Genomic DNA, 21,151 nt, shown 5'->3' with positions numbered 1-21,151 from the left:
GCTACTGTGTTTCTCGGGGGTGGATGGCTGTGGTGTTGATATGATCTTTCTCCAGCGCTGGAGAACCTCAGCCTGGAGGAAAGGAACGGTGTCTCCTCGCCTCTGAAAGTGCCCAGGAATAGTTCGGGAACGCCAGCGTCTTGCACCCTCCTTCCTGGTCAGGGGGCAGGCCGTGTGTGTCTGGGGCAGCGTGTCCAGTCCTGCGCTGCGCCATCAGAGCTGGGCAATAACACCGCTGAACAAGCACAACTGTCTGTCTCAGGGCCTCAAGGGTTAAGAGCCTTTCTGGCTTTGTCCCACCTAAGGGGATGTCAGCTGACTGGGCTGGAGGATATTTTAGGAGTGGGGGGGTGTCTGTATTTGGAATTGAGGAGGGGGGGGGGGGACATTCCATTCCCCTCAAAACAGCTTCGGTCTCACACTGCCGAGGACGGACAGACACAGGGACAGGGACAGAGGGAGACAGAGACGCGTGTCAGAGGGAACAGAGAGCAGCACACCCAGCCGGAAAGGGAGAAGAAGAGAAGACAGAAAGTAGCCGAGAGAGAGGTGAGCTGTGCAGCTGGCTCTGGCCTGTTGACTCGGTCGGGGAATCAGAGCTCTGTCTGCACTGACACAGCCGGACAGAGTCGCAGGGGACTCACCTGGACCTGAGGCACAGGACAGAGGGAGAGAGAGGAACAGGCAGCTGGAGCAGACACCCTGTCCAGCTCAAACACATCTGTCATCATCAAATCCAAATACAGGCTCCGGTGTGTGTATCTCACAGTGAGCGCTGGGCTCTAGGTGTGAGTGTGTGTGGGAGTGAGCACCGGGCTCTGGGTGTGTGTGTGTTTTAGTGCTGAGCTCTGTGAGTGTGTGTGTGGGAGTGAGCGCTGGGCTCTGGGTGTGAGTGTGTGTGTGGGAGTGAACGCTGGACTCTGGGTGTGTGTGTGGGAGTGAGCACTGGGCTCTGGGTGTGAGTGTGTGTGTGGGAGTGAGCGCAGGGCTCTGGGTGCGAGTGTGTGTGGGAGTGAGCGCTGGGCTCTGGGTGCGAGTGTGTGTGGGAGTCTGTGTGTGGGAGTGAGTGCTAGGCTCTGGGTGTGAGTGGGTGTGAGTGTGTGTGGGAGTGAGCGCTGGGCTCTGGGTGCGAGTGTGTGTGGGAGTCTGTGTGTGGGAGTGAGTGCTGGGCTCTGGGTGTGAGTGTGTGTGTGGGAGTGAGTGCTGTGCTCTGGGTGTGAGTGTGTGTGGGAGTGAGAGCTGGGCTCTGGGTGCGAGTGTGTGTGGGAGTCTGTGTGTGGGAGTGAGTGCTGGGCTCTGGGTGTGAGTGTGTGTGTGGGAGTGAGTGCTGTGCTCTGGGTGCGAGTGTGTGTGGGAGTGAGCGCCGGGCTCTGGGTGTGTGTGTGTGGGAGTGAGCGCCGGGCTCTGGGTGCGAGTGTGTGTGGGTGTGAGCGCCGGGCTCTGGGTGTGTGTGTGTGGGAGTGAGCGCTGGGCTCTGGGTGTGTGTGTGTGGGAGTGAGCGCCGGGCTCTGGGTGTGTGTGTGTGGGAGTGAGCACTGGGCTCTGGGTGCGAGTGTGTGTGGGAGTGAGCGCCGGGCTCTGGGTGTGTGTGTGTGGGAGTGAGTGCTGTGCTCTGGGTGTGAGTGTGTGTGGGAGTGAGAGCTGGGCTCTGGGTGCGAGTGTGTGTGGGAGTGAGCGCCGGGCTCTGGGTGTGTGTGTGTGGGAGTGAGCGCCGGGCTCTGGGTGCGAGTGTGTGTGGGTGTGAGCGCCGGGCTCTGGGTGTGTGTGTGTGGGAGTGAGCGCCGGGCTCTGGGTGTGTGTGTGTGGGAGTGAGCACTGGGCTCTGGGTGCGAGTGTGTGTGGGTGTGAGCGCCGGGCTCTGGGTGTGTGTGTGTGGGAGTGAGCGCTGGGCTCTGGGTTCGAGTGCTGGGCTGGTGATTACAGGAGACATGACCCGAGTCCGGTCCGCAGAGGGTGACCAGCTGTGAAACTGGAAATAGACAGGCCCCTCCCCTCTCTTCACCCCCCAGCCTCGCCTGCGCGCCTCTGATGTTGCTCCTCAGCCCTCGGCTGTGGGCACAGCTGCTGTTGGTGAAACCGGAGCGGCCGCGCTGACGGGGCAGGAGGGGACACCAGAGAGAAGGGTCTGGGGCCCCAGCTCTGACGCATGCTGCGGGTCTGAGACGAGGGCAGCTGGCAGGACCCCGGCCCAGCGCGGAGGTGTCCCCCTGCAGCTCTGGGAGAAAGGGCACGATGACGCAAGTGCAGAGCCCTGCTGTGAGTGCAGACAGCTTAGGGTTCTAACAGCAACAGTAATTCACCAAGAGCAGCAGCTCCCAGGAATTCAGCAGGATGGAAGGACTGTGGAGTCTTAGTCAATGAACACACTTGTCTGAGGGCTAACTTCCTAACTTCTGAAGTGACCTGAGTAATTATAAATTACTGACAGTACCGATTGAACTGTTGTTTTGCCTCCCGAAAATTTCGTTATGAAAATGAACTCCATTCTTCTACTTCATAAGCTCTAGGGCACTTCTGTGTGGCTTTGGTGTGTTTCTCCCTGGTCCACACTGGCTTTCTGAAGGTGCTCCTGTTTCCTCCCTCTGTCCAAGGACATGCTGTCCAGTTTAACTGGCATCTCTAAATTGTCCTCCTGCAGTGGACTGGCGTCCAGTCCTGTCCAGGCTGTGTCCTATGGTGGACTGACGTCCTGTCCTGCCCAGGGTGTGTCCTATGGTGGACTGGCGTCCAGTCCTGTCCAGGCTGTGTCCTATGGTGGACTGACGTCCTGTCATGCCCAGGGTGTGTCCTGTGCATCTGGCTCACTGTGCCCCTCTAGTGGGCTGAGCCAGTGTTGAGAGCGGACAGATAATACCGCACTGCATAAACCTTTCACAGCAAACGAGATCAGACCGCTGTTCCTCAGAGACCTGCCTCTCTGGCTGGTCCTGGCAGTGCCCCTGTGTATTAATAGGCCTTGTGTCAGCGTGCGCGCCGCTGTCTCTGCTGTGCACTCTAGTCCGTACAAAGACACCAGCTCGTGGGGACCCCGCTGTGAGGAGCCCCACTAGGGCAAGGACAACAACGGGTCCAGGTCTGTCGATCCCAGCGGAGCAGAGAACAGGAAACAAAACCTGACTCAGTGTGTGTGTATCCCTGTCCCTGGTGTGTCGCTCAGGGTGTTGCAATGTGTGTGTGCTCTGCTGTCGCAGTTTGTGTGTGTGTGTTCTGTTGTTGCTCAGGGTATCAAAGTGTGTGTGTCTGTGGCCCACAGGCCAGTGGAATGTGTTGCTCTGAGCTCAGGTCTATTTCGGGCTCTTTGAATCTCCTGCCCTGCAGCTGCTGCCTGGCACAGAGTTAACCCCCCGCTGGCTGTCCCTGCTGCCTGTCCCTGCTCCCCTGTCCCTGCAGTCTATCCCTGCTCCCCTGTCCCTGCTGCCTGTCCCTGCTCCCCTGTCCCTGCTCCCCTGTCCCTGCAGTCTGTCCCTGCTGCCTGTCCCTGCTCCCCTGTCCCTGCTGCCTGTCCCTGCTCCCCTGTCCCTGCTATCTGTCCCTGCTCCCCTGTCCCTGCAGTCTATCCCTGCTCCCCTGTCCCTGCAGTCTGTCCCTGCTGCCTGTCCCTGCTGCCTGTCCCTGCTCGCCTGTCCACCGCCAGTTCCCTCCAAACAGGAAGTTGAGCGTGACTCCTGCCTCAGCAGTGTCTGGGGTGTTTGCTTGTTATTTCATCAGAAATCCAGCCTGTGCTTAGACGCCCAGCGTCCACTGCGCTGTGCCTGCTGTGTCCTGTCTCCTAACGCTACAGAATGAGTGCTGTCCTGTGTACCAGCAGTTGATAATCATGTAGAATTTCTCTTGCCATGGAAAACTACAATCTCGTCCGGTGTCTGTATCACGCTAATCTCTCTCCATAGGCGCTGCTCCCTGCGCCAAGACACCACCGCGCTCCCTGCCCTCACCGTCTGGCTGTCACTGTGCCCCCCGGCCCCTCCCTCGCCCTCATGGCTCCTAAGAAGAAGGCAGCCCGTCAGAAGAAGCTGGCCCCAGAGCAGGGCAGCCTGCCGGTCGTGCTGGGCGGCGACGAGAAGATCGAGGAGGCGGCTCTGGACATAGAGAAGCTGAACCAGCTGAACGGGCTCCTGCCCGAGCCGGGCTCCTTGCCCAGCCTCGTGTCTGCGGGCAGCGAGGTGAGCCAGCCGGAGCACGGCGCCGCCCTGCTGGAGGAGCTGAGCCGCATGCGCCAGGAGCGCTTCCTCACCGACCTGGAGCTGGCCACCAAGACCAAGGCCTTCGACGTGCACAAGCTGGTCATGGCCTCCTGCAGCCAGTACTTCCGGGAGCTGCTGCAGAAGGACCCGGCTGTGCGGCGCGTGGAGCTGCCCTCGCTCTCGCCCCTCGGCCTGGCCACCGTCATCACCTACGCCTACCTGGGCCGCGTGCACCTGTCTCTCTACACCATCGGCTGCACCGTGGCCGCCGCCACCCGCCTGCAGATGCCGCAGCTGCTGCAGCTGTGCGCCGACTTCCTGCTGCGCGAGCTGAGCGTCCAGACCTGCGTCTACGTCTGGAACATCGCCGGCGCCTACCGGCTGGCTGCGGTGCGCGAGGCGGCACGCCGCTTCCTGCTGGAGAACTTCGCCGAGTTCGCCGGCACGGCCCCCTTCACCCAGCTCACGCTGGAGCAGATCACCGCCTTCCTGCAGGATGATGCCCTGGAGCTGCCCTCCGAGGTCACGGCCTTCCAGGTGAGGCGCCGGGCCGCGAGGGCCCGTGAGGGGCCCGCAGGAGCCCGACAAGGGGCGGCTGTCTCTCACTGCGGCCCTCTCCCCCCCCGTGTCCCCAGGTGGCTCTCAGGTGGCTGGAGTTCGACCCGAAGCGCCTGCGGCACGCGGCCGGGCTGCTGTCCCTGGTGCGCTTCGAGACCATCCCGGCGCCGCAGCTGGTCAGCGAGGTCCAGCCCGTTCCGCGCATGATGCTGGACCCGGACTGCCACCGCCTGCTGGTGGACGCCATGAACTACCACCTGCTGCCGCACCAGCAGAACGCCATGCAGTCGCGGCGCACACGCGTGCGCGGCGGCCGCCGTGCGCTGGTGGTGGTGGGCGGCCGGCCCTCGCTGACCGAGCGCGCCCTGAGCCGCGAGCTGCTGAGCCGCGAGGCCGGGGGCTCGGCCTGGAGCAGCCTGACCCAGCTGCCAGCCAAGAGCTTCAACCAGAGCGTGGTCGTGATGGACGGCTTCCTGTACGTGGCCGGGGGGGAGGACCAGAATGACGCGCGCAACCAGGCCAAGCACTCCGTCAGCACACTCTGCAGGTAGGGGGCGCCTCTGAGGCAGAGTAAGGCGCAGCGCCGCCGTGCGGAGCGTTGCCTAACCCTCAGCACTTCCTGTGCCGCAGGTATGACCCACGCTTCAACACCTGGCTGCACCTCGCCGGGATGCGCCAGCGCCGCACGCACTTCAGCCTGGTGGCCACCGGGGGGCAGCTGTTTGCCATTGGTGGGCGCAGCGCCCAGGGCATCCTGTCCACAGTGGAGTGCTACGTGCCCTCCACCAACACCTGGCACCCCAAGGCCGGGATGGAGCTGCCTCGCTGCTGCCACGCCAGCGCGGTGCTGCCCTCTGGGGAGATCCTGGTCACCGGCGGCTACATCAGCGCCGCCTACTCCCGCTCCGTCATCAGCTACAGCCCGGCCACGGACCGCTGGGGCGAGCGCCCCAGCCTGGGCACGCCCAGGGGCTGGCACTGCGCCGCCGTGCTGGGGGAGCGTGCCTACGTGGTGGGCGGCAGCCAGCTGGGCCCGAAGGGGGAGAGGGTGGACGTGCTGGCAGTGGAGGTGTACGAGCCCGGCAGCGCGCAGTGGAGCTACAGCGCCCCCCTGCCTCTGGGCGTCAGCACGGCTGGGCTGGCCGTCCTGGAGGGGCGGCTGTTCCTGGTGGGTGGCTGGAACGAGGCCGAGAAGCGCTACCAGGCTGCCGTGCAGCGCTACGACCCGGAAGCAGACACCTGGGAGCAGGAAGAGGAGTTGCCGGAGCCCACTGTGGGCGTGTCCTGCTGTGCACTCACCCTGCCCCGCCCACAGCTGCCACGGCAACGCCATGGCGACTCCACGAGCACCACGCGCAGCCGGGCGGAGTCTCGCTCCAGCAGTGTGACATCAGGTGTCAACAGCATCTGAGAAAGAGAGGAGAGAGAGGGATGAGTGAGGGACGAGAGAGGGATGAGTGAGGGAGGAGAGAGAGAGAGGAGTGAGGGAGGAGAGTGGGCGAGGACAGAGGGAATGTGTGTTCGTGCATTATTGTGTGAGGACGTTTGTGTAACTGTCAGCCATTCAGTTCCTGGGAACGTTTCACCGTGTTTGCATGTGAGTCTGCTAACACAGAAAAGCAAAAGGGCAAAATTGCAATAGTCGTGCATTCTGAAGCATGAAGCAATCCTAAATAATAAAACAGATACAGAATAAAGTACAAAAACTTCAACAGGAACCACAGTGACCAGGTCAGGGGTGAGGGAGGACTATATCAGCTGCACCTCCAGCGCACCCATTCTGAGGAGCTGAATACTTACACAGGAAATAGATTTCTTTGAGTATTATTATAACACTGCTTATTTCTACTGTGATTTTTAGCCTAATGGAAGGAAGACTAGTAGTTTTCAGTTTGGTAAAAGAAAATAAAATAACAACATAGAGAACAGGGCACTAGAAAAATGAATTTTAAGAAAGTGACTCGATGGCAGAACGAGGGGAGAGGAGAACACACCAGTGAGGTTGTGTGTCCGCAAGCGAGGAAGAGGGGTCCCAGTGGAGGGAGGGAGAGAAGTCCAGGTGCGTTGATCACTGTCCCTCCCCGTCAGGTCCATCACCTCCAGCCTCAATGGAAAACCGAGCTGAATATCCGATTTGCAAACAGCATAACTGAGCAGCTCCTGCTGCAGAGGCTGGGGGACAAGGAGAGAGCTGATCCCAGTCCCAGAGCAGGATCAACACTCCTGATCCCACAGGGAGAGGGCAGGCTGGGGGGAAGAGGGGAGAGCTCATCCCAGTCCAGAGGAGGATCAACACCCCTGATCCCACCAGGAGAGGGGAGAGCTCATCCCAGTCCAGAGCAGGATCAACACCCCTGATCCCACAGGGAGAGGGCAGGCTGGGGGGAAGAGGGGAGAGCTCATCCCAGTCCAGAGCAGGATCAACCCCCCTGATCCCACCGGGAGAAGGCAGGCTGGGGGGCGAGGGGAGAGCTCATCCCAGTCCAGAGCAGAATCAACACTCCTGATCCCACTGGGAGAGGACAGGCTGGGGGGAAGAGGGGAGAGCTCATCCCAGTCCAGAGCAGGATCAACACCCCTGATCCCACTGGGAGAAGGCAGGCTGGGGGGCGAGGGGAGAGCTCATCCCAGTCCAGAGCAGGATCAACACCCCTGATCCCACTGGGAGAGGGCAGGCTGGGGGGAAGAGGGGAGAGCTCATCCCAGTCCAGAGCAGGATCAACACCCCTGATCCCACTGGGAGAGGGCAGGCTGGGGGGAAGAGGGGAGAGCTCATCCCAGTCCAGAGAAGGATCAACACCCCTGATCCCACCGGGAGAGGGGAGAGCTCATCCCAGTCCAGAGCAGGATCAACACTCCTGATCCCACTGGGAGAGGGCAGGCTGGGGAGCGAGGGGAGAGGTGAAGTGTGGTGTCGTGATCAGAGCAGGGGAGCCTGACCCCACTGGCAGAGGGCAGGCTGGGCAGCACAGGGCTGCTGGACTCCGCAGGTCTCCCCGAGACCCATTCCCATCACTGCCTCATTGCTGAATGCTCTCTGTAACGGGACTGTGGCTGTTGGTGCTCCCCCAGGCTCGGAGCAAAGGTGCAGCAGACGTATCTGACTGTCCCCGTGGAAACAGGGCAGCTGAGCCCCCACAAGTTCATCACGCCGAGAGAGTGGGGGAGCAGGGGCAGAGTCTGGCAGTCCTGGCGCCCATAGTGCTACAGGGGAGCAAATGGGACTCAGTGATTTGTCCAATAAAACATCTTGAATTGACTGACTTCACTGAATAAAGACAAGCTGTTAACTTGCCCCCCTGTGTGAGTCTGTTGGTCACAGGGCAGACACCCTGAGCACAGGGTCCTGCCTGTGGACACTGTCCCTTCGGCATGGCTCTACATTGTCCCTGGAGTCTAAGAATCTCAGCGATCAGCCCGGATAGCCAGCCTGTGGCCGGTCCTTCCAGGCACAAGTATCTCCAGCCCTTGTGGAAAACACTTTCAAGTCTTACTTAAACTACTTGGTCAAGTCATGTGAATCGTTTGCAGGTCAGAGGTCAGCCCATTCATACGGTTCAGTTCCCACACGGTGCGGTTACTGCACAAGGCTTCTACACACCTTGTAGGCTTTCGGCTCCACCCTACAGCCGCCCCCCTCTGCTGGGCGGGTATTCCCGAGACTCGGACCCGGGCAGCTCACACATGCAGAGGTGTTCCCAGCTTCCTCGGCAAGCAGGAGACAGCCCTGCCTCCCCCGTCCGCTGCTGAAGACCAGGGACCGACTAGTCTGTCTCCCTGTGCCCGGAGAGACGGGTGAGGAGCCCCGCGATTCTTGAGCCCTGACAGGGGTGTCCAGCCCGTCATCCTGGGCCACAGGCCTGCAGGATTTGACGGACATTTCTATCCTGAATCGAAAGCAGTCTTTCGACTTGTCAGGCCAGCTCCACAGCACGTGATCCGATTCAGTGGACGAGCCCACCCATGGTCTGTCCAGGACCAAGGTAGGACAGCCAGCACTAGTACTCCTCACACTGTCCACCAGTGACCGGTCCACTCCACTGCGGAGCTTTGCCCCAGCCGGTCAGTCTTGCAAGGTGCTGCAGCTCGGTCAGGCAGCGAGAGCGCAGTGCACATCCCTGCCAAGGTAGGGAGGGGCCAGCAGCTCCCCCCACTACCACGCAGGCACACTTCCTGCCCAACAGTGCCCCCTGCTGGCTGAGGGCAGGAATACCCTATTGGCCTGGGGTGAACTCCAGCAGGCGGATTCATACTGTGGGGGGGGGGGGGGCTCCCTTGGGTTCAAGGGTCCCTGACACCAAGCCTGGACTGAGCTGCAGGTTGGTACCAAGTGCAGGCACGAGGAAGCTGGCCCGAGCTCTGGGTCCTGGAACTGTAGCAGCGGGTCTCCTGCCACAGCAGGACCCGGGGGCCGAGCTGTACTGTTGTGTCCAGCTGGGATGGACAGCCCTGTGCAACAACACCGCAAGACGAGACACAGGGGATCCATTTCTGCTCAATTCTCACAACCCGACTAATTAAGCACCTCTGTGTTTGGCTGAACAAACTCTAACCCTACCCCCTCCACAACACCTAGCCTGGCCCCCAGCGCCATTTCAATTCAACACTCATGGTTACAGGCAAGACAGTCAAACTTCAGCTTTTTACAACTTTATTTTGCAAATCTTTACAAATGAAATCAAGAAAGCAGTCCTTTATTTGCCAGGGAGGATGATGCCATCGTACTGCAAAACAAAAACACAAAGGGAGCAGCAGTTAGAGGCCTGTGCAGCAAGAGTGGCGGTAGCAGACAACAGGAGGCCTGGCGCACCTGAAGGAGATCAGACTCTTTTATGAGAGCTCAGCCACTAGAGTCAGACCTGTGCACCCCAGCGCCAGAGCCTAAGGAATCCTCCCACTCAGGTATGTCTGAATCAGCACAGTCACACAAGTGTTAGTGTCTCCTGTTTCATGCCAGGTCTTTTGTCTCGGCTGCATTAATGTACAAGTAGTCATTTTAATCACCTTTGTACATTTCACTACGAAATTTAAACTCTTAAAACCCAGTACTGCCAGTCAATACCCTGGGTGTATTCTCTAAACCAGCTCAGTGGCCGAGTCTCCCGGCTCCGAGCCCCGGATCCACACGCTGGGCTCGTCACCGACCCTCGAGCCGAAAGGCAGCTCTCCACTAGGCCAGGACCACCTCGCCGCTTCCCGTGTCCGACAGCGCGAAGCCGCTCCTCGCCCGCCTGCTCCCAGGCCTCAGACTCGCTACACTGACGCCCCCGCCAAGCCCGGCAGACCCGCAGCTGCGTGTGGACAGGGCAGCGGTCAGCCGCTGACCCACGAATCCCACCCTACCCTCACGGCCAGACTCCCAGTCACATGACTCCAGACTCACTGGGATCACGGGGCTCAGCCTGTGCCTGAGCAGGATGTACCAGTGGAGTCGTGCTGGAGGTCCCACAATGACAACTCTCATCTCCCCAGCTTTCCGGAACCGGAAAACCTTCCCCACCTCCCAGAACCTCCACAAGCTGTACCGGACCCGCACACCGTCCCCGGCAGGACCGAGCCCAGCGGGTCGCCGGCTCCTACCTTCTGCTGGAACCAGCGCATGGCCTCCTCCTTGCTGATCCGGTGCTTGGCGCCGATCCGGCCCCTCTTCTGCTTCTTGTCTGCGATGCTGAAGCCGGGCCGGCCCAGGACCTGCGCAACAGAGGGAGCGTGTGAGGGGGGGAGGCCCACAGCGAGAGGAGGCCCGCGGTGCAGTGCGGACAGCGGCTGCTCACCACGTAGAAGTCCAGCCCGTAAATGCCGATGCTGGGGTCGTACTTGATCCCGAGGTCGATGTGCTCCTGGATCCCGAAGCCGAAGTTTCCCGTGTCGGAAAAGTTGTTCTTCCGCAGCTCGTACTCCCGCACCTGGGCGAGACGGGCACACAGGCAGTGAGCCTCCGTGGGCTCGGGTTCGAGAGGACACGAGTCACACCTTCACCCCCCCGCCCTGCAGCCGGCAGGCCAAACGGGACTCCTCACCTTGAGCCCCTTCTCCAGGATCTCCTCGGCCTTGGCGCCGCGGACGGTACAGTGGACGGCGATCTTCTCGTTCCTGCGGATGCCGAAGGACCGCACAGTGTAGCGGGCTGGACGGGGAGAGAGAGAGAGAGGGGGGTCAGAGCGCGTCCGGGCGGCCCCCGCCCCGCCGCCCCCCCCCCGGGCCGGCCGACTCACCCTTGGAGAAGACAGGCGTCTGTCCGGTCAGCTGCTCCAGCACCTTGGCCGCGCGGGTCAGCCGATCGCCGCTCTCGCCCACGCAGATGTTGAGGCACAGCTTGCGGATGCGCAGCTCCCTCATGGGGTTCTCCTTCTTCTCAGCCTGGTCCTGCGGGGACAGCGGGCCACGGGTCACTTCCACACAGAGGAGCCGACCCACTCGTGTAAATCGCCCCCGAGCCGCACATGCACCAACACCGCGGGGAGCAGAACCCACTCGAAACACGCAACGCGTGGGCCAGCCTGACACCGGGCCGACCCGTGTTCTCGGGGGAGCGCCAATACAGGCACTCCGCCGAACCGAGTCCGTGAGACCCACGGGCACCGGGCAGCAGTCCGACTTCCCCGAGCCGTTCCTCTCAGAACCGACCCACACCCAGAGCTCGGGCCCGGCCCGCTCCACACCGGACCCGGACTCCGCCGGGACGTGCCCCACAGACCGCCGGCTGGAAAGGCACAGCCGTCTCACTAGAACACCGGCGAAGCCGGAATCCTCCGGCTCTCCCGGCACCAGGAGCTCAGCCGGGCCGGTCGGAACCACAAGCACAGCCGGCGGTGCGGGAGACCCAGGCCGGAGACGGGGACAGGGGTCTGTGCCACTCCAGATGTGTTTATATCTGTTTCGCTTCAAGCTACAAAAAACAAACATAGTGGCCCCGGCAGTTCAGTCCGCCTGCAAGACAGCCCCGGGCTCTGCCAGCCTGCTGACGCTTAATTTAACGACCGATGGAAACGGATTGACATTTTGACAAAAGCAGAGACACCGCCATCTTCAGCTAACAAACACTACTCACCGCCATGTTGGAGCACTAGAAAAGAGCGACAGACTTCCGGCGCTGCCTTTTATAATCGAGTGTCCGGCTGGATTGGCTCCGGCTGGAATGTGTGGGTGATGTAACCCAGGTTCCGGTCTTAATAGAGACTAGAGAGTAATGCTCATATCAAATTGGCGCCAGAAAAGTTATATAGCAGTGGCGTTATTTCTAAACTCGTGTCTGAGTAGTTAAGATTTTAAGATGTCTTCTTTTGTAGAACGTATGATGGAATAATGAGGCTGTTTTCTGATAAGTTTCTGTAATAGCAGACTTCTGTGTGTTTTGTTGAATAAATAATTTTCCTAATTTACATTGCAGATACATGAAGAAGACTGATATCTAACATGGGGTCATGGTGATTTTTAAGACATTTATAATTTCCTGAAAAGGCAAAAACATATTAATGTTCACCCTTGTGTGAAAATTAAACAGATACATACATTGACTGTATATAGTTCAGGAGTGAGCTGTGTGACCTGACACCTGAAGAAGGCTCCACGGCCGAAACGTTGTGTTTTCTTTCTTCTCTTTTCAGGATGGAATAAACCTTGACTTGTTCCCTTACATTGACTTATGATAGTTCAGGTGGGGAGCTGCGTCAGCATGTGTAGGCTTTAACGGAACAAGTAAAGGTTTATTCCTGCTGAAAAGAGAAGAAAATAAATGTTTCGGCTGTAAAGCCTTCATCGGGTGTGACAGCCGAAATGTTGTTTCTTTTCTTTGCAGCAGGAATAAACCTTTACTTGTTCTTATGGTGATGATGATGATCATCATCACTGACTGGTTTAAAAAACTTAGGTATAATAATAACACTCAAAGCACTTTACAGGTCATGGGGATCCCCTCCAGCACCGCTAGTGTGTACCCCCAACCTGGATGATCCACCAGTCTGCCCCCCACACACCAGCTCTCAGTGGGGAGGAGAGCAGAGCCATGAAGCCAGTTCAGAGAGGGGGGTTATTAGGAGGCCATGATTGGTAAGGGCCAGTGGGAAATTTGGCCAGGACGCCGGGGTAACACCCCTGCACTTATCGAGAAACACCCTGGGATTTTTAATGACCACAGAGAGTCACAAACTCAGTTTTAGTTCTCATCCGAAGGACGGCGCCTATTTTAACAGTCTAGGGTCCCCGTCACAATACTGGGGCATTAGGACCCACACAGGCCGCAGGGTGAGCGCCCCCTGCTGGTCCTACTAATACATCTTCCAGCAGCAGTCTTAGTTTTTCCCAGGAGGTCTCCCATCCAGGCTCCAGACTGACCAGGCTCACACCCGCTGAGCTCCAGTGGGCTTCCAGCTGTCAGCTGCTGGCTGATCAATTTAAATTAATTTTAATTGATAGATTCAAATATGCACATTGGTTCCCAGGAACAAAGATTTTCTTTATTCAAGCATTTCAATTATGTTTTCCTATTTTTAAAATCACTGTCTAAAAATATCATATACATATGCAGTTAATTGAGTACATCAGATACATAATTTTGCTACATTGTGTTTATGAATGTGTTTGTTAGCAGTTCACAGTCTGATTTTCCCATTATGTCCAATCAGCAGGCAGGTCAGCTCTTCTCTCTCAGTGTCCTGCAGAAGGTGCAGAGAGACAGAAGGACAGAAGGACTGAGACACAGGAGGACAGAGAAGAAACATTCCTTGTTGATCACAACAGCTCCCAATCCTACTGGGAGAGGGATGAGGAAACTTAGTTGAACTGGCAGCCCAGTATGTGATCTCCCGTCACAGCCTGAGGAACAGTGAGCCTGTCTCCCAGTAATGCTCCATATGTTTACAGTATATGTAAATATCCTATGATGTGTCTATATTGTAAATGTCTGTAGTTGTTTATGTTAATTGTATCTGTGTTGCTTTGGCATCACTGATTTTACTCATTGGTCATGCCAAGAAAGCACCTTGAATGGAATTGACCTGACGGAAGGACACACAGATGTGGTTCCTGCTGCTCTGCAGTCCCTGCAGGTCGTCCGTGTCTTCTGGTGTCTTGTCCACCCTGACCTCTCATGAGAACACAAGAAAGATGACGAATGGAAGACTTTTTGTCCCATCTGGCCTGTGTGGCAGTGATTGGCTAATTGCACTGAGAATCTCATCTTCACAGAGGCAAGGACACCAGCTTCAGAAATATGACTGTACAGCTTGCCCAACACTCCCACAACTCTTTGTGTAAGGAGGTCCCTCCAGCTCTCGGTTTTAAATGTAATTCCCTGAAGTTTCCACTCGTGTCCTCTGGTGTGTGTTTCATTGTTGCCGCTGAAAATGTTCACTGTTTTGAGTTCGTCGGTGCGTTTGAGAATTTTGAATACTTCAGTGCTTAGTTGGCTTAATGGCTGTATTAACTACAAAAAAGGAAACCCAGAGGTCCCAGCTGAAAGTTCTGGGCAATGAATTAGGTCCCTGCCCTGCACAGTCGACACCAAGCCCCTCAGGCTCAGAGTCCCTCTCTACCGCCCCCTAGTGAAGCACTAGAGCTGCTGCAAACAGCAGGGTGGTCAGGAGAGCCAGGGCCCCCAAGCCCCAGGGGAGGGAGGGGAAGTGCAGGCCGGAGCTGCGCACCGGGGGGCACGAGGGAGCGGCGCTGGGCCCGGGGGGGTCCACGGGAAGCAGCCGTGACGGGCTGGACACCTGGAACAGTGGCACCCCGCTCTGCCTCTGCTCCAGCAGCGCCCCCTGGAGGAAGAGCAGGGAGCGGCGGGGGAAGGCGGCCGGGGCGAACATGTTGCTGGCGCTGATGAAGAAGTGGGGCAGCTCGGCGCGCTGGACGTGGGCGATGAAGCTGTCCAGCAGCAGCAGGAAGCAGGAGGGGAGCCGCCGCGGCGCCCAGAGCGCGTCATCGCCATGGCGACTCAGCGTGTGCAGGAAGACTGTCTTCCCGTGGTAGGAGCAGAGCCGAGCGAGCTCCCGAGGGTGGCGCTGCTTCAGACCCTCGATGAGACACTTCAACAGGCGGAGAGCCTTCTTACTGAGAGAGACACACAGAGAGACACCGTGACCTCCGGACCGACCCCTACAGACACACCGAGACACCGTGACCTCCGGACCGACCCCCTACAGACACACAGAGACACCGTGACCTCCGGACCGACCCCTACAGACACACAGAGACACCGTGACCTCCGGACCGACCCCCTACAGACACACAGAGACACCGTGACCTCCGGACCGACCCCCTACAGACACACAGAGACACCGTGACCTCCGGACCGACCCCTACAGACAAACAGGGAGACACCGTGACCTCCGGACCGACCCCTACAGAAAAACAGGGAGACACCGTGACCTCCGGACCGACCCCTACAGACACACAGAGACACCGTGACCTCTGGACCGACCCCTACAGACACACAGAGACACCGTGACCTCCGGACCGACCCCTACAGACACACAGAGACACCGTGACCTCTGGACCGACCCCTACAGACACACAGAGACACCGTGACCTCCGGACCGACCCCTACAGACACACAGAGACACCGTGACCTCCGGACCGACCCCTACAGACACACAGAGACACCGTGACCTCCGGACCGACCCCTACAGACACACAGAGACACCGTGACCTCCGGACCGACCCCTACAGACACACACAGAGACACCGTGACCTCCGGACCGACCCCTACAGACACACAGAGACACCGTGACCTCCGGACCGACCCCTACAGACACACACAGAGACACCGTGACCTCCAGACCGACCCCCTACAGACACACACAGAGACACCGTGACCTCCGGACCGACCCCTACAGACACACACAGAGACACCGTGACCTCTGGACTGATAGAGGGTTGAGTGGGGTTTGGGGGTGTAAGTGGAGTCTGAGAAGTGTGAGTGGGGATTAGGGGTGCGAGTGGAGTTTGGGGTGTGTGTGGAGTTTGGGGTGCGTGTGTGGTTTGGGAGTGTGAGTGGGGTTTGGGGGTGCGTGTGGGGTTTGGGGGTGCGAGTGGGGTTTGGAGGTGTGTGTGGGGTTTGGGGGTGTGAGTGGGGTTTGGGGGTGCGTGTGGGGTTTGGGGGTGTGAGTGGGGTTTTGGGGTGTGTGTGGGGTTTGGGGATGTAAGTGAAGTGTGAGTGGGGATTAGGGGTGCGAGGGGAGTTTGGGGTGTGTGTGGGGTGTGGGGTTTGGGGGGGCGCGTGTGTGGTTTGGGATTGCGTGTGGGGTTTGGGGGTGTGAGTGGGGTTTGGAGGTGCGTGTGGGGTTTGGGGTGTGAGTGGGATTTGGGGGTGCGTGTGGGGTTTGGGGGTGCATGTGGGGTTTGGGGGTGCAGTGCGGTGCTGGTCTCACCGGCAGCAGGACTTCGCGTAGCTCTCACAGCAGGTCTTGCTGCTGCCGTGATTCTTGAAAATTTCCTTCTCGATGTGAGAGAACGAGATTCTCCAGCACTCTGGAAAACAAGGGGCTCCACTCAGATTCACCAAGAGACGGGGGTCCACACTGAGAGAGCTGGGGTGCAGAGGGGGAGTGACAGGGGTGTCCATACTGAGAGAGCTGGGATGCAGGGGGGAGAGACAGGGTGTCCCCACTGAGAGAGCTGGGGCGCAGGGGGTACAGGTGTGTCCACACTGAGAGAGCGGGGGCGCAGGGGGTACAGGAGTGTCCACACTCACCCTTGGTGTCCTCGCCCCGCTGGCGGCCTGGCGGCTGCTTGGGCACGAAGTACAAGGCCTGGCTGATGAAGTGGCGCCGTGCCTTCTTGCCCAGCCAGTCCTGGACGCACAGGCCTCCGCGCGTCGCCCCCGGCCAGCTCTGCGCCGCGGACACCTCCAGCGTGGGCACGATGTCCAGGCTGATCGGCTCAGCGGCCTCAGGGCTGTGCAGCGTCAGGGTCACAGCGGGGCAGCTCGCCCGCTTCCTGTCCATCAGCCAGCGCCCGCTGGGGCAGAGAGCTGTGGGCAACGAGGCAGAGGTTTGGGGGGATCAGTGTCCGGGGCCAGTCTGTGTGACCGGGGGGTGTGGGGGTCCTTCTGCCCCCGGGTACGGTCGGTGACTCAGGTTGGGTGCCTGGGGTCTTGGGGTCACAGGGGCACTGGGGCGGGGAGCGGGAGCTGGGTGGTGTGCTTGGGGTTGGTGTGGCTCGGGGTGTTGGGGGGGTGCTGGGGCGTGACTCACCCCTGTAGGTCCTGAGGAACGTCTTCACCAGGCTCCTGGTGTCCTGCAGGATGCGCGTGGCGGAGATGCCGCGGCCGTCCGGCAGCAGGAAGGCGCCGAGAGGGGTGCGTGGCGCCCGCACCACCGCCAGCTGGTAGAAGAACCCTGAGAAGCCGTGCAGCTCCGTCAGCTCCAGCCGCGGCGTGGGCAACAGCAGCATCACGTCAAACTCGTTGGGGTTGTGGATCTGGGGGAACAGGCAGGAGGTCACAACTCAGTCGGGGTCCCGCTGCCCTCTGCCTGTACCCTGAGCGCTGGCAGCACAGGGCTCTGCTGCACTGTGGGCTCAGAAAGAGGGGCACCCTGCTGCGCCAGGGCACTGGGGTACCTTGACCATCTCGTAGTAGCTGCCGGTGGTGAGCTTGGTCACATCTCTGAAGTACGGCTGCTCCTTGTTGTCCTTCAGGAAGTCCATCAGCTGCCCCACCAGGTGGTTGACCAGCTTGGAGGCCCAGCGTGTGTCCTGGCGCCGTGGACACAGGCTGTTGGCCTTCAGGCGGATCCTCCTGCTCAGCTCATCGGGCACCCTGGGGTCCAAGTCGCCCCCATCCAGCTCTGAGGGGGAGGGGGGCGGCTCTGAGCCTGCAGGTGGAGCAGAGGAAGAGGATTCAGGCTGAGGCAACGCCTGCTGTCCCACTGTCCTGAGCCCTGCTGTCTCACTGCTGTCCCGCTGCTGTCCTGCTGCTGTCCCACTGTCCTGAGCCCTGCTGTCTCACTGCTGTCCCGCTGCTGTCCTGCTGCTGTCCCACTGTCCTGAGCCCTGCTGTCCTGCTGTCCCACTGTCCTGAGCCCTGCTGTCTCACTGCTGTCCCGCTGCTGTCCTGCTGCTGTCCCACTGTCCTGAGCCCTGCTGTCCTGCTGTCCCACTGTCCTGAGCCCTGCTGTCTCACTGCTGTCCCGCTGCTGTCCCGCTGCTGTCCCACTGTCCTGAGTCCTGCTGTCCTGCTGTCCTGCTGTCCCACTGCCTCTGCCTCACCTTCCTGCGATCTGCTCTGTTTCTTGAGTGATGGCCGGTGATTGGCTGGGCACGTCTCCACCTCTTCATCCTCCTCCTCCTCCAGGGCTGCCCAGCCGGAGCTTCCTAAGAGTGCCTCCTTCTCCGCCTCAGAGGCGAGGCTGGGCTTCTGGCTGGGGGGGGTGCTGGCTGGGGGGGAGGCGGGCCCCGGGGCGGCTGGGCTGTGCCTCCCTGATCTCTGCTGGCGGCCCCCTGACGCCTCCGGCCTCTTCGGGGGACTTTTCTGCTTCATGGTGCTGCGGAGGAGAGAGCAGGCAGCTGGTCTGTCGGTGCTGCACAGCTGTCCCTCTGCTGTTCTGGGGTGCAGCTGGCGAGCTCAGTCTCCCCCTAACTGAGCCGCGGGGCTCCTGTGATTCACAAGGTAAGGGCCCCCCCAGCGCTGTGGAGACGCTGGGGCACACTGCCCCCCTCAGCGCTGTGTTTTTTGGGTATGTGTCAGGATTGTGAGCCATCTGCGACATCACAGCTTGCGTTTCCAGACTGGGGCACAGAGCAGTGACAGAACTGAGCCGGGTCCGGAAAAGGCAGCGCCAGGGCCTTCCCCCAAGAACCCTCCTTCCCAGGAGCTGAGCCAGTGTGGCGCAACACCGCTGTCTGTGCCAACTTTACAGCTCACACAGCTGCCAGCCAGGGAATCCACAGAGCCCACAGAGCCTCTCCCCCAGCACAACGTCACACACTGCACAGCAGATACACCGTCACTCACACAAACTGTTCAGCATGAACACTGTCTCACACACACACACACACACTATCCAGTAGATACACTGTCTCACACACACATACTGTTCAACAGATACACTGTCAAACACACACAAGCACACAGCCCCACAGACACACACACAGAAACAAACAGCCCCACAGATTCAAACACGCAAGCACACAGCTCCACAGATACAAACACGCAAGTACACAGCTCCACAGATACAAACACGCAAGCACACAGCTCCACGGATACACTGCCTCACAAGCACACAGCCCCACAGATACACACACACTGCCTCACAAGCACACAGCCCCACAGGTACACACACGCAAGCGCACAGCCCCACAGATACACACACGCAAGCACACAGCCCCACAGGTACACACACTGCCTCACAAGCACACAGCCCCACGGATACACACACACTGCCTCACAAGCACACAGCCCCACAGGTACACACACGCAAGCACACAGCCCCACAGATACACACACGCAAGCACACAGCCCCACAGGTACACACACTGCCTCACAAGTGCACACGTACCTGCTGCTAAAGTCCCTGCTGAAGCCCATGTTTCTGTGCAAAAGGTAACGAACTGAGCTGAGTCGCAGTCTCTCTGCTCTCTGGCAGAGCCTCCTTTCTCCCTTCACTTGCAGTTTCTCTGGTTTGACATCACAGAGAAGGAGGAGTGAAACCCTCATTTGCTGACAGGAAGCTCCGCTCTGAAGGAGCCACCTTCGTACAGAGGGAGTGGCGGAATGGTCAGTTTCAGTTCATGGGAACTGCTGCTTACTTGTCAAATAGTTAGATTTAGGGATGTACGTGTGCTTGTCTAAATTGTTCCTCTTTCGGTTTGCTATCGAGACGTGAAGAAGTCAGAACTGTCCCGGACTTCCTGGCTCCAGCTCCAGCCAGTGACAGCTGGCGATTGCTTTGGACTGATGCCACAGGCTGGACTGCCTGAAATTGTTCCTCGTCTTGAAGCACGGTATGTATTTACTCTCAAAACGGAATTGCTTCTGCAGTAACTGTGTCTAAAGCAAGATAATAACTCCTTACACTTACAGTGGGTATAGAAAGTCACCATCCCTTTCAAAATGTTCAACTTCTGTTGCCCTAAAGCCCAAAAAGAAGACAAATAAAATCAGACTTTTTCCAGTTTTGCAACATCCAAGTGAAAAAAAGTCAAATTTCTGAAAAAAAAGTGGAATAACTGGGTTGGCTAAGAGAACACTCCCTGAGTTAATACTTGGTGGAAGCACCTTTTGCTTGAATTACAGCCTTGAGTCTGTTTGGATACATCTCTACCAACTTTGCACACCTAGTGGGAGGAGTAGTTGCCCGTTCCTCCTTACAGAGTTGTTCAGGCTCAGTCAAACTGCGTGGTGACCATAGATGGACTGCCTTCAAGTCATTCCCAAGATTCTCACTGGGATTGAGGTCGGGGCTCTGCCTAGGCCACTCAAGGACATTCACCTTCCTGTCCTTCAGCCACTGTACGCTTGCTTTGGGTCATCGTCATGTTGAAGGTGAACCATCTTCAACTTCCTGGCTGAGGGCTGCAGGTTTTCTTCATGAATTTGCCTGTATTTTGCACCACCCATCTTCCCTTCCGTCCTGACAAGTGCCCCAGTCCCAGCGGAAGAGAACCACCCCCACAGCAGGATGCTGCCCCCCTGTGCTTAACTGGAGGAGTGGAGTGGCTTTTTTCCTGCCACCCTCCCATACAGGCCAGATTTATGGAGCGCTTGAGACACTGTAACATGCACACAATGACCACTCTTTGCCATACAGGCCTGTAGCCCGTTCAAAGTTGCCATCGGATTCTTGATCTCTGATCAGTCTCCTTCTTGCTCGGTCACGCAGTTTGGAGGGACGGCCTGATCTAGGCAGGGTCTGGGTGGTGCCACACGCCTTCCACTTCTTAATGAGGCTCTAAGGGATACTTCAAGCCCTTGAAAACTTTTGACACCCATCTACTGACTTGTGCCTTTCCACAACTTTATCTCAAAGTTCTTTTGAAAGCACCTTTCCACCCATAGTGGATTCTTTGCTTTGAAATGCACTTCCAATTGATCACAGGTGGGAGCCAATTAGTTTGTTGTGTGATCTGTAAGGTGTTTGGTTATACCTGAACAGGTTTACAAATGCAATTGTAAGGGTGGTGTTCATTTATCCAAATAAGGTATTTTATTGTTGTAATATTAATTTACAGAATGTTTTATAATTTTTCACTTGGCTAATGTGGGTTAGTGTGTAAATAAAAATGTATCAAGCCTAAATTTGTTATTTTCAGAGTGTCATGCAACAAAAGGTACAAATTTTGAAAGGGGGTGGTGACTTTCTATACCCACTGTATAGAGCACTTTTCCAGACACTCCACTGAAAGCGCTTTACAGGTAATGTTGATCCCCTCCACCACCAGTGTGCAGCCCCACCTGGATGTTCATAACCTGT

The 21,151-nt window shown here is 58.3% G+C and overlaps 3 protein-coding genes across 3 annotated transcripts; 1 reads left to right on the top strand and 2 right to left on the bottom strand.

The window, feature by feature from the left end:
- The first annotated feature begins 398 nt into the window (after positions 1-398).
- klhl43 (kelch-like family member 43) lies at positions 399-8,037 on the top strand. Its single transcript, XM_088931835.1, has 4 exons — positions 399-549; positions 3,891-4,721; positions 4,820-5,289; positions 5,373-8,037. The coding sequence occupies exons 2-4, from the start codon at positions 3,978-3,980 to the stop codon at positions 6,151-6,153; spliced, it is 1,995 nt and encodes a 664-aa protein (XP_088787961.1). The 5' UTR covers positions 399-549; positions 3,891-3,977; the 3' UTR covers positions 6,154-8,037.
- Positions 8,038-9,376: 1,339 nt separating this feature from the next.
- Positions 9,377-11,850, bottom strand: rpl11 (ribosomal protein L11). Its single transcript, XM_088932895.1, has 6 exons — positions 11,794-11,850; positions 10,958-11,108; positions 10,763-10,869; positions 10,517-10,648; positions 10,323-10,433; positions 9,377-9,466 (listed from the first exon to the last, which is right to left on the bottom strand). The coding sequence occupies exons 1-6, from the start codon at positions 11,797-11,799 to the stop codon at positions 9,437-9,439; spliced, it is 537 nt and encodes a 178-aa protein (XP_088789021.1). The 5' UTR covers positions 11,800-11,850; the 3' UTR covers positions 9,377-9,436.
- Positions 11,851-13,176: 1,326 nt separating this feature from the next.
- LOC148820328 (cyclic GMP-AMP synthase) lies at positions 13,177-19,425 on the bottom strand. The gene is made up of 7 exons (XM_088932891.1): positions 19,238-19,425; positions 17,949-18,223; positions 17,301-17,554; positions 16,934-17,159; positions 16,432-16,710; positions 16,109-16,208; positions 13,177-14,789 (listed from the first exon to the last, which is right to left on the bottom strand). Exons 1-7 carry the CDS (start codon positions 19,393-19,395, stop codon positions 14,282-14,284), a joined length of 1,800 nt encoding a protein of 599 aa, XP_088789017.1. The 5' UTR covers positions 19,396-19,425; the 3' UTR covers positions 13,177-14,281.
- Between the last annotated feature and the right edge of the window lie 1,726 nt (positions 19,426-21,151).

This window comes from Atractosteus spatula, chromosome 14 (genome assembly GCF_055471065.1).
Source record: "Atractosteus spatula isolate fAtrSpa1 chromosome 14, fAtrSpa1.hap1, whole genome shotgun sequence".
NCBI lineage: Eukaryota > Metazoa > Chordata > Actinopteri > Semionotiformes > Lepisosteidae > Atractosteus > Atractosteus spatula.
This window is presented reverse-complemented; position numbering and strand designations above follow the sequence as displayed.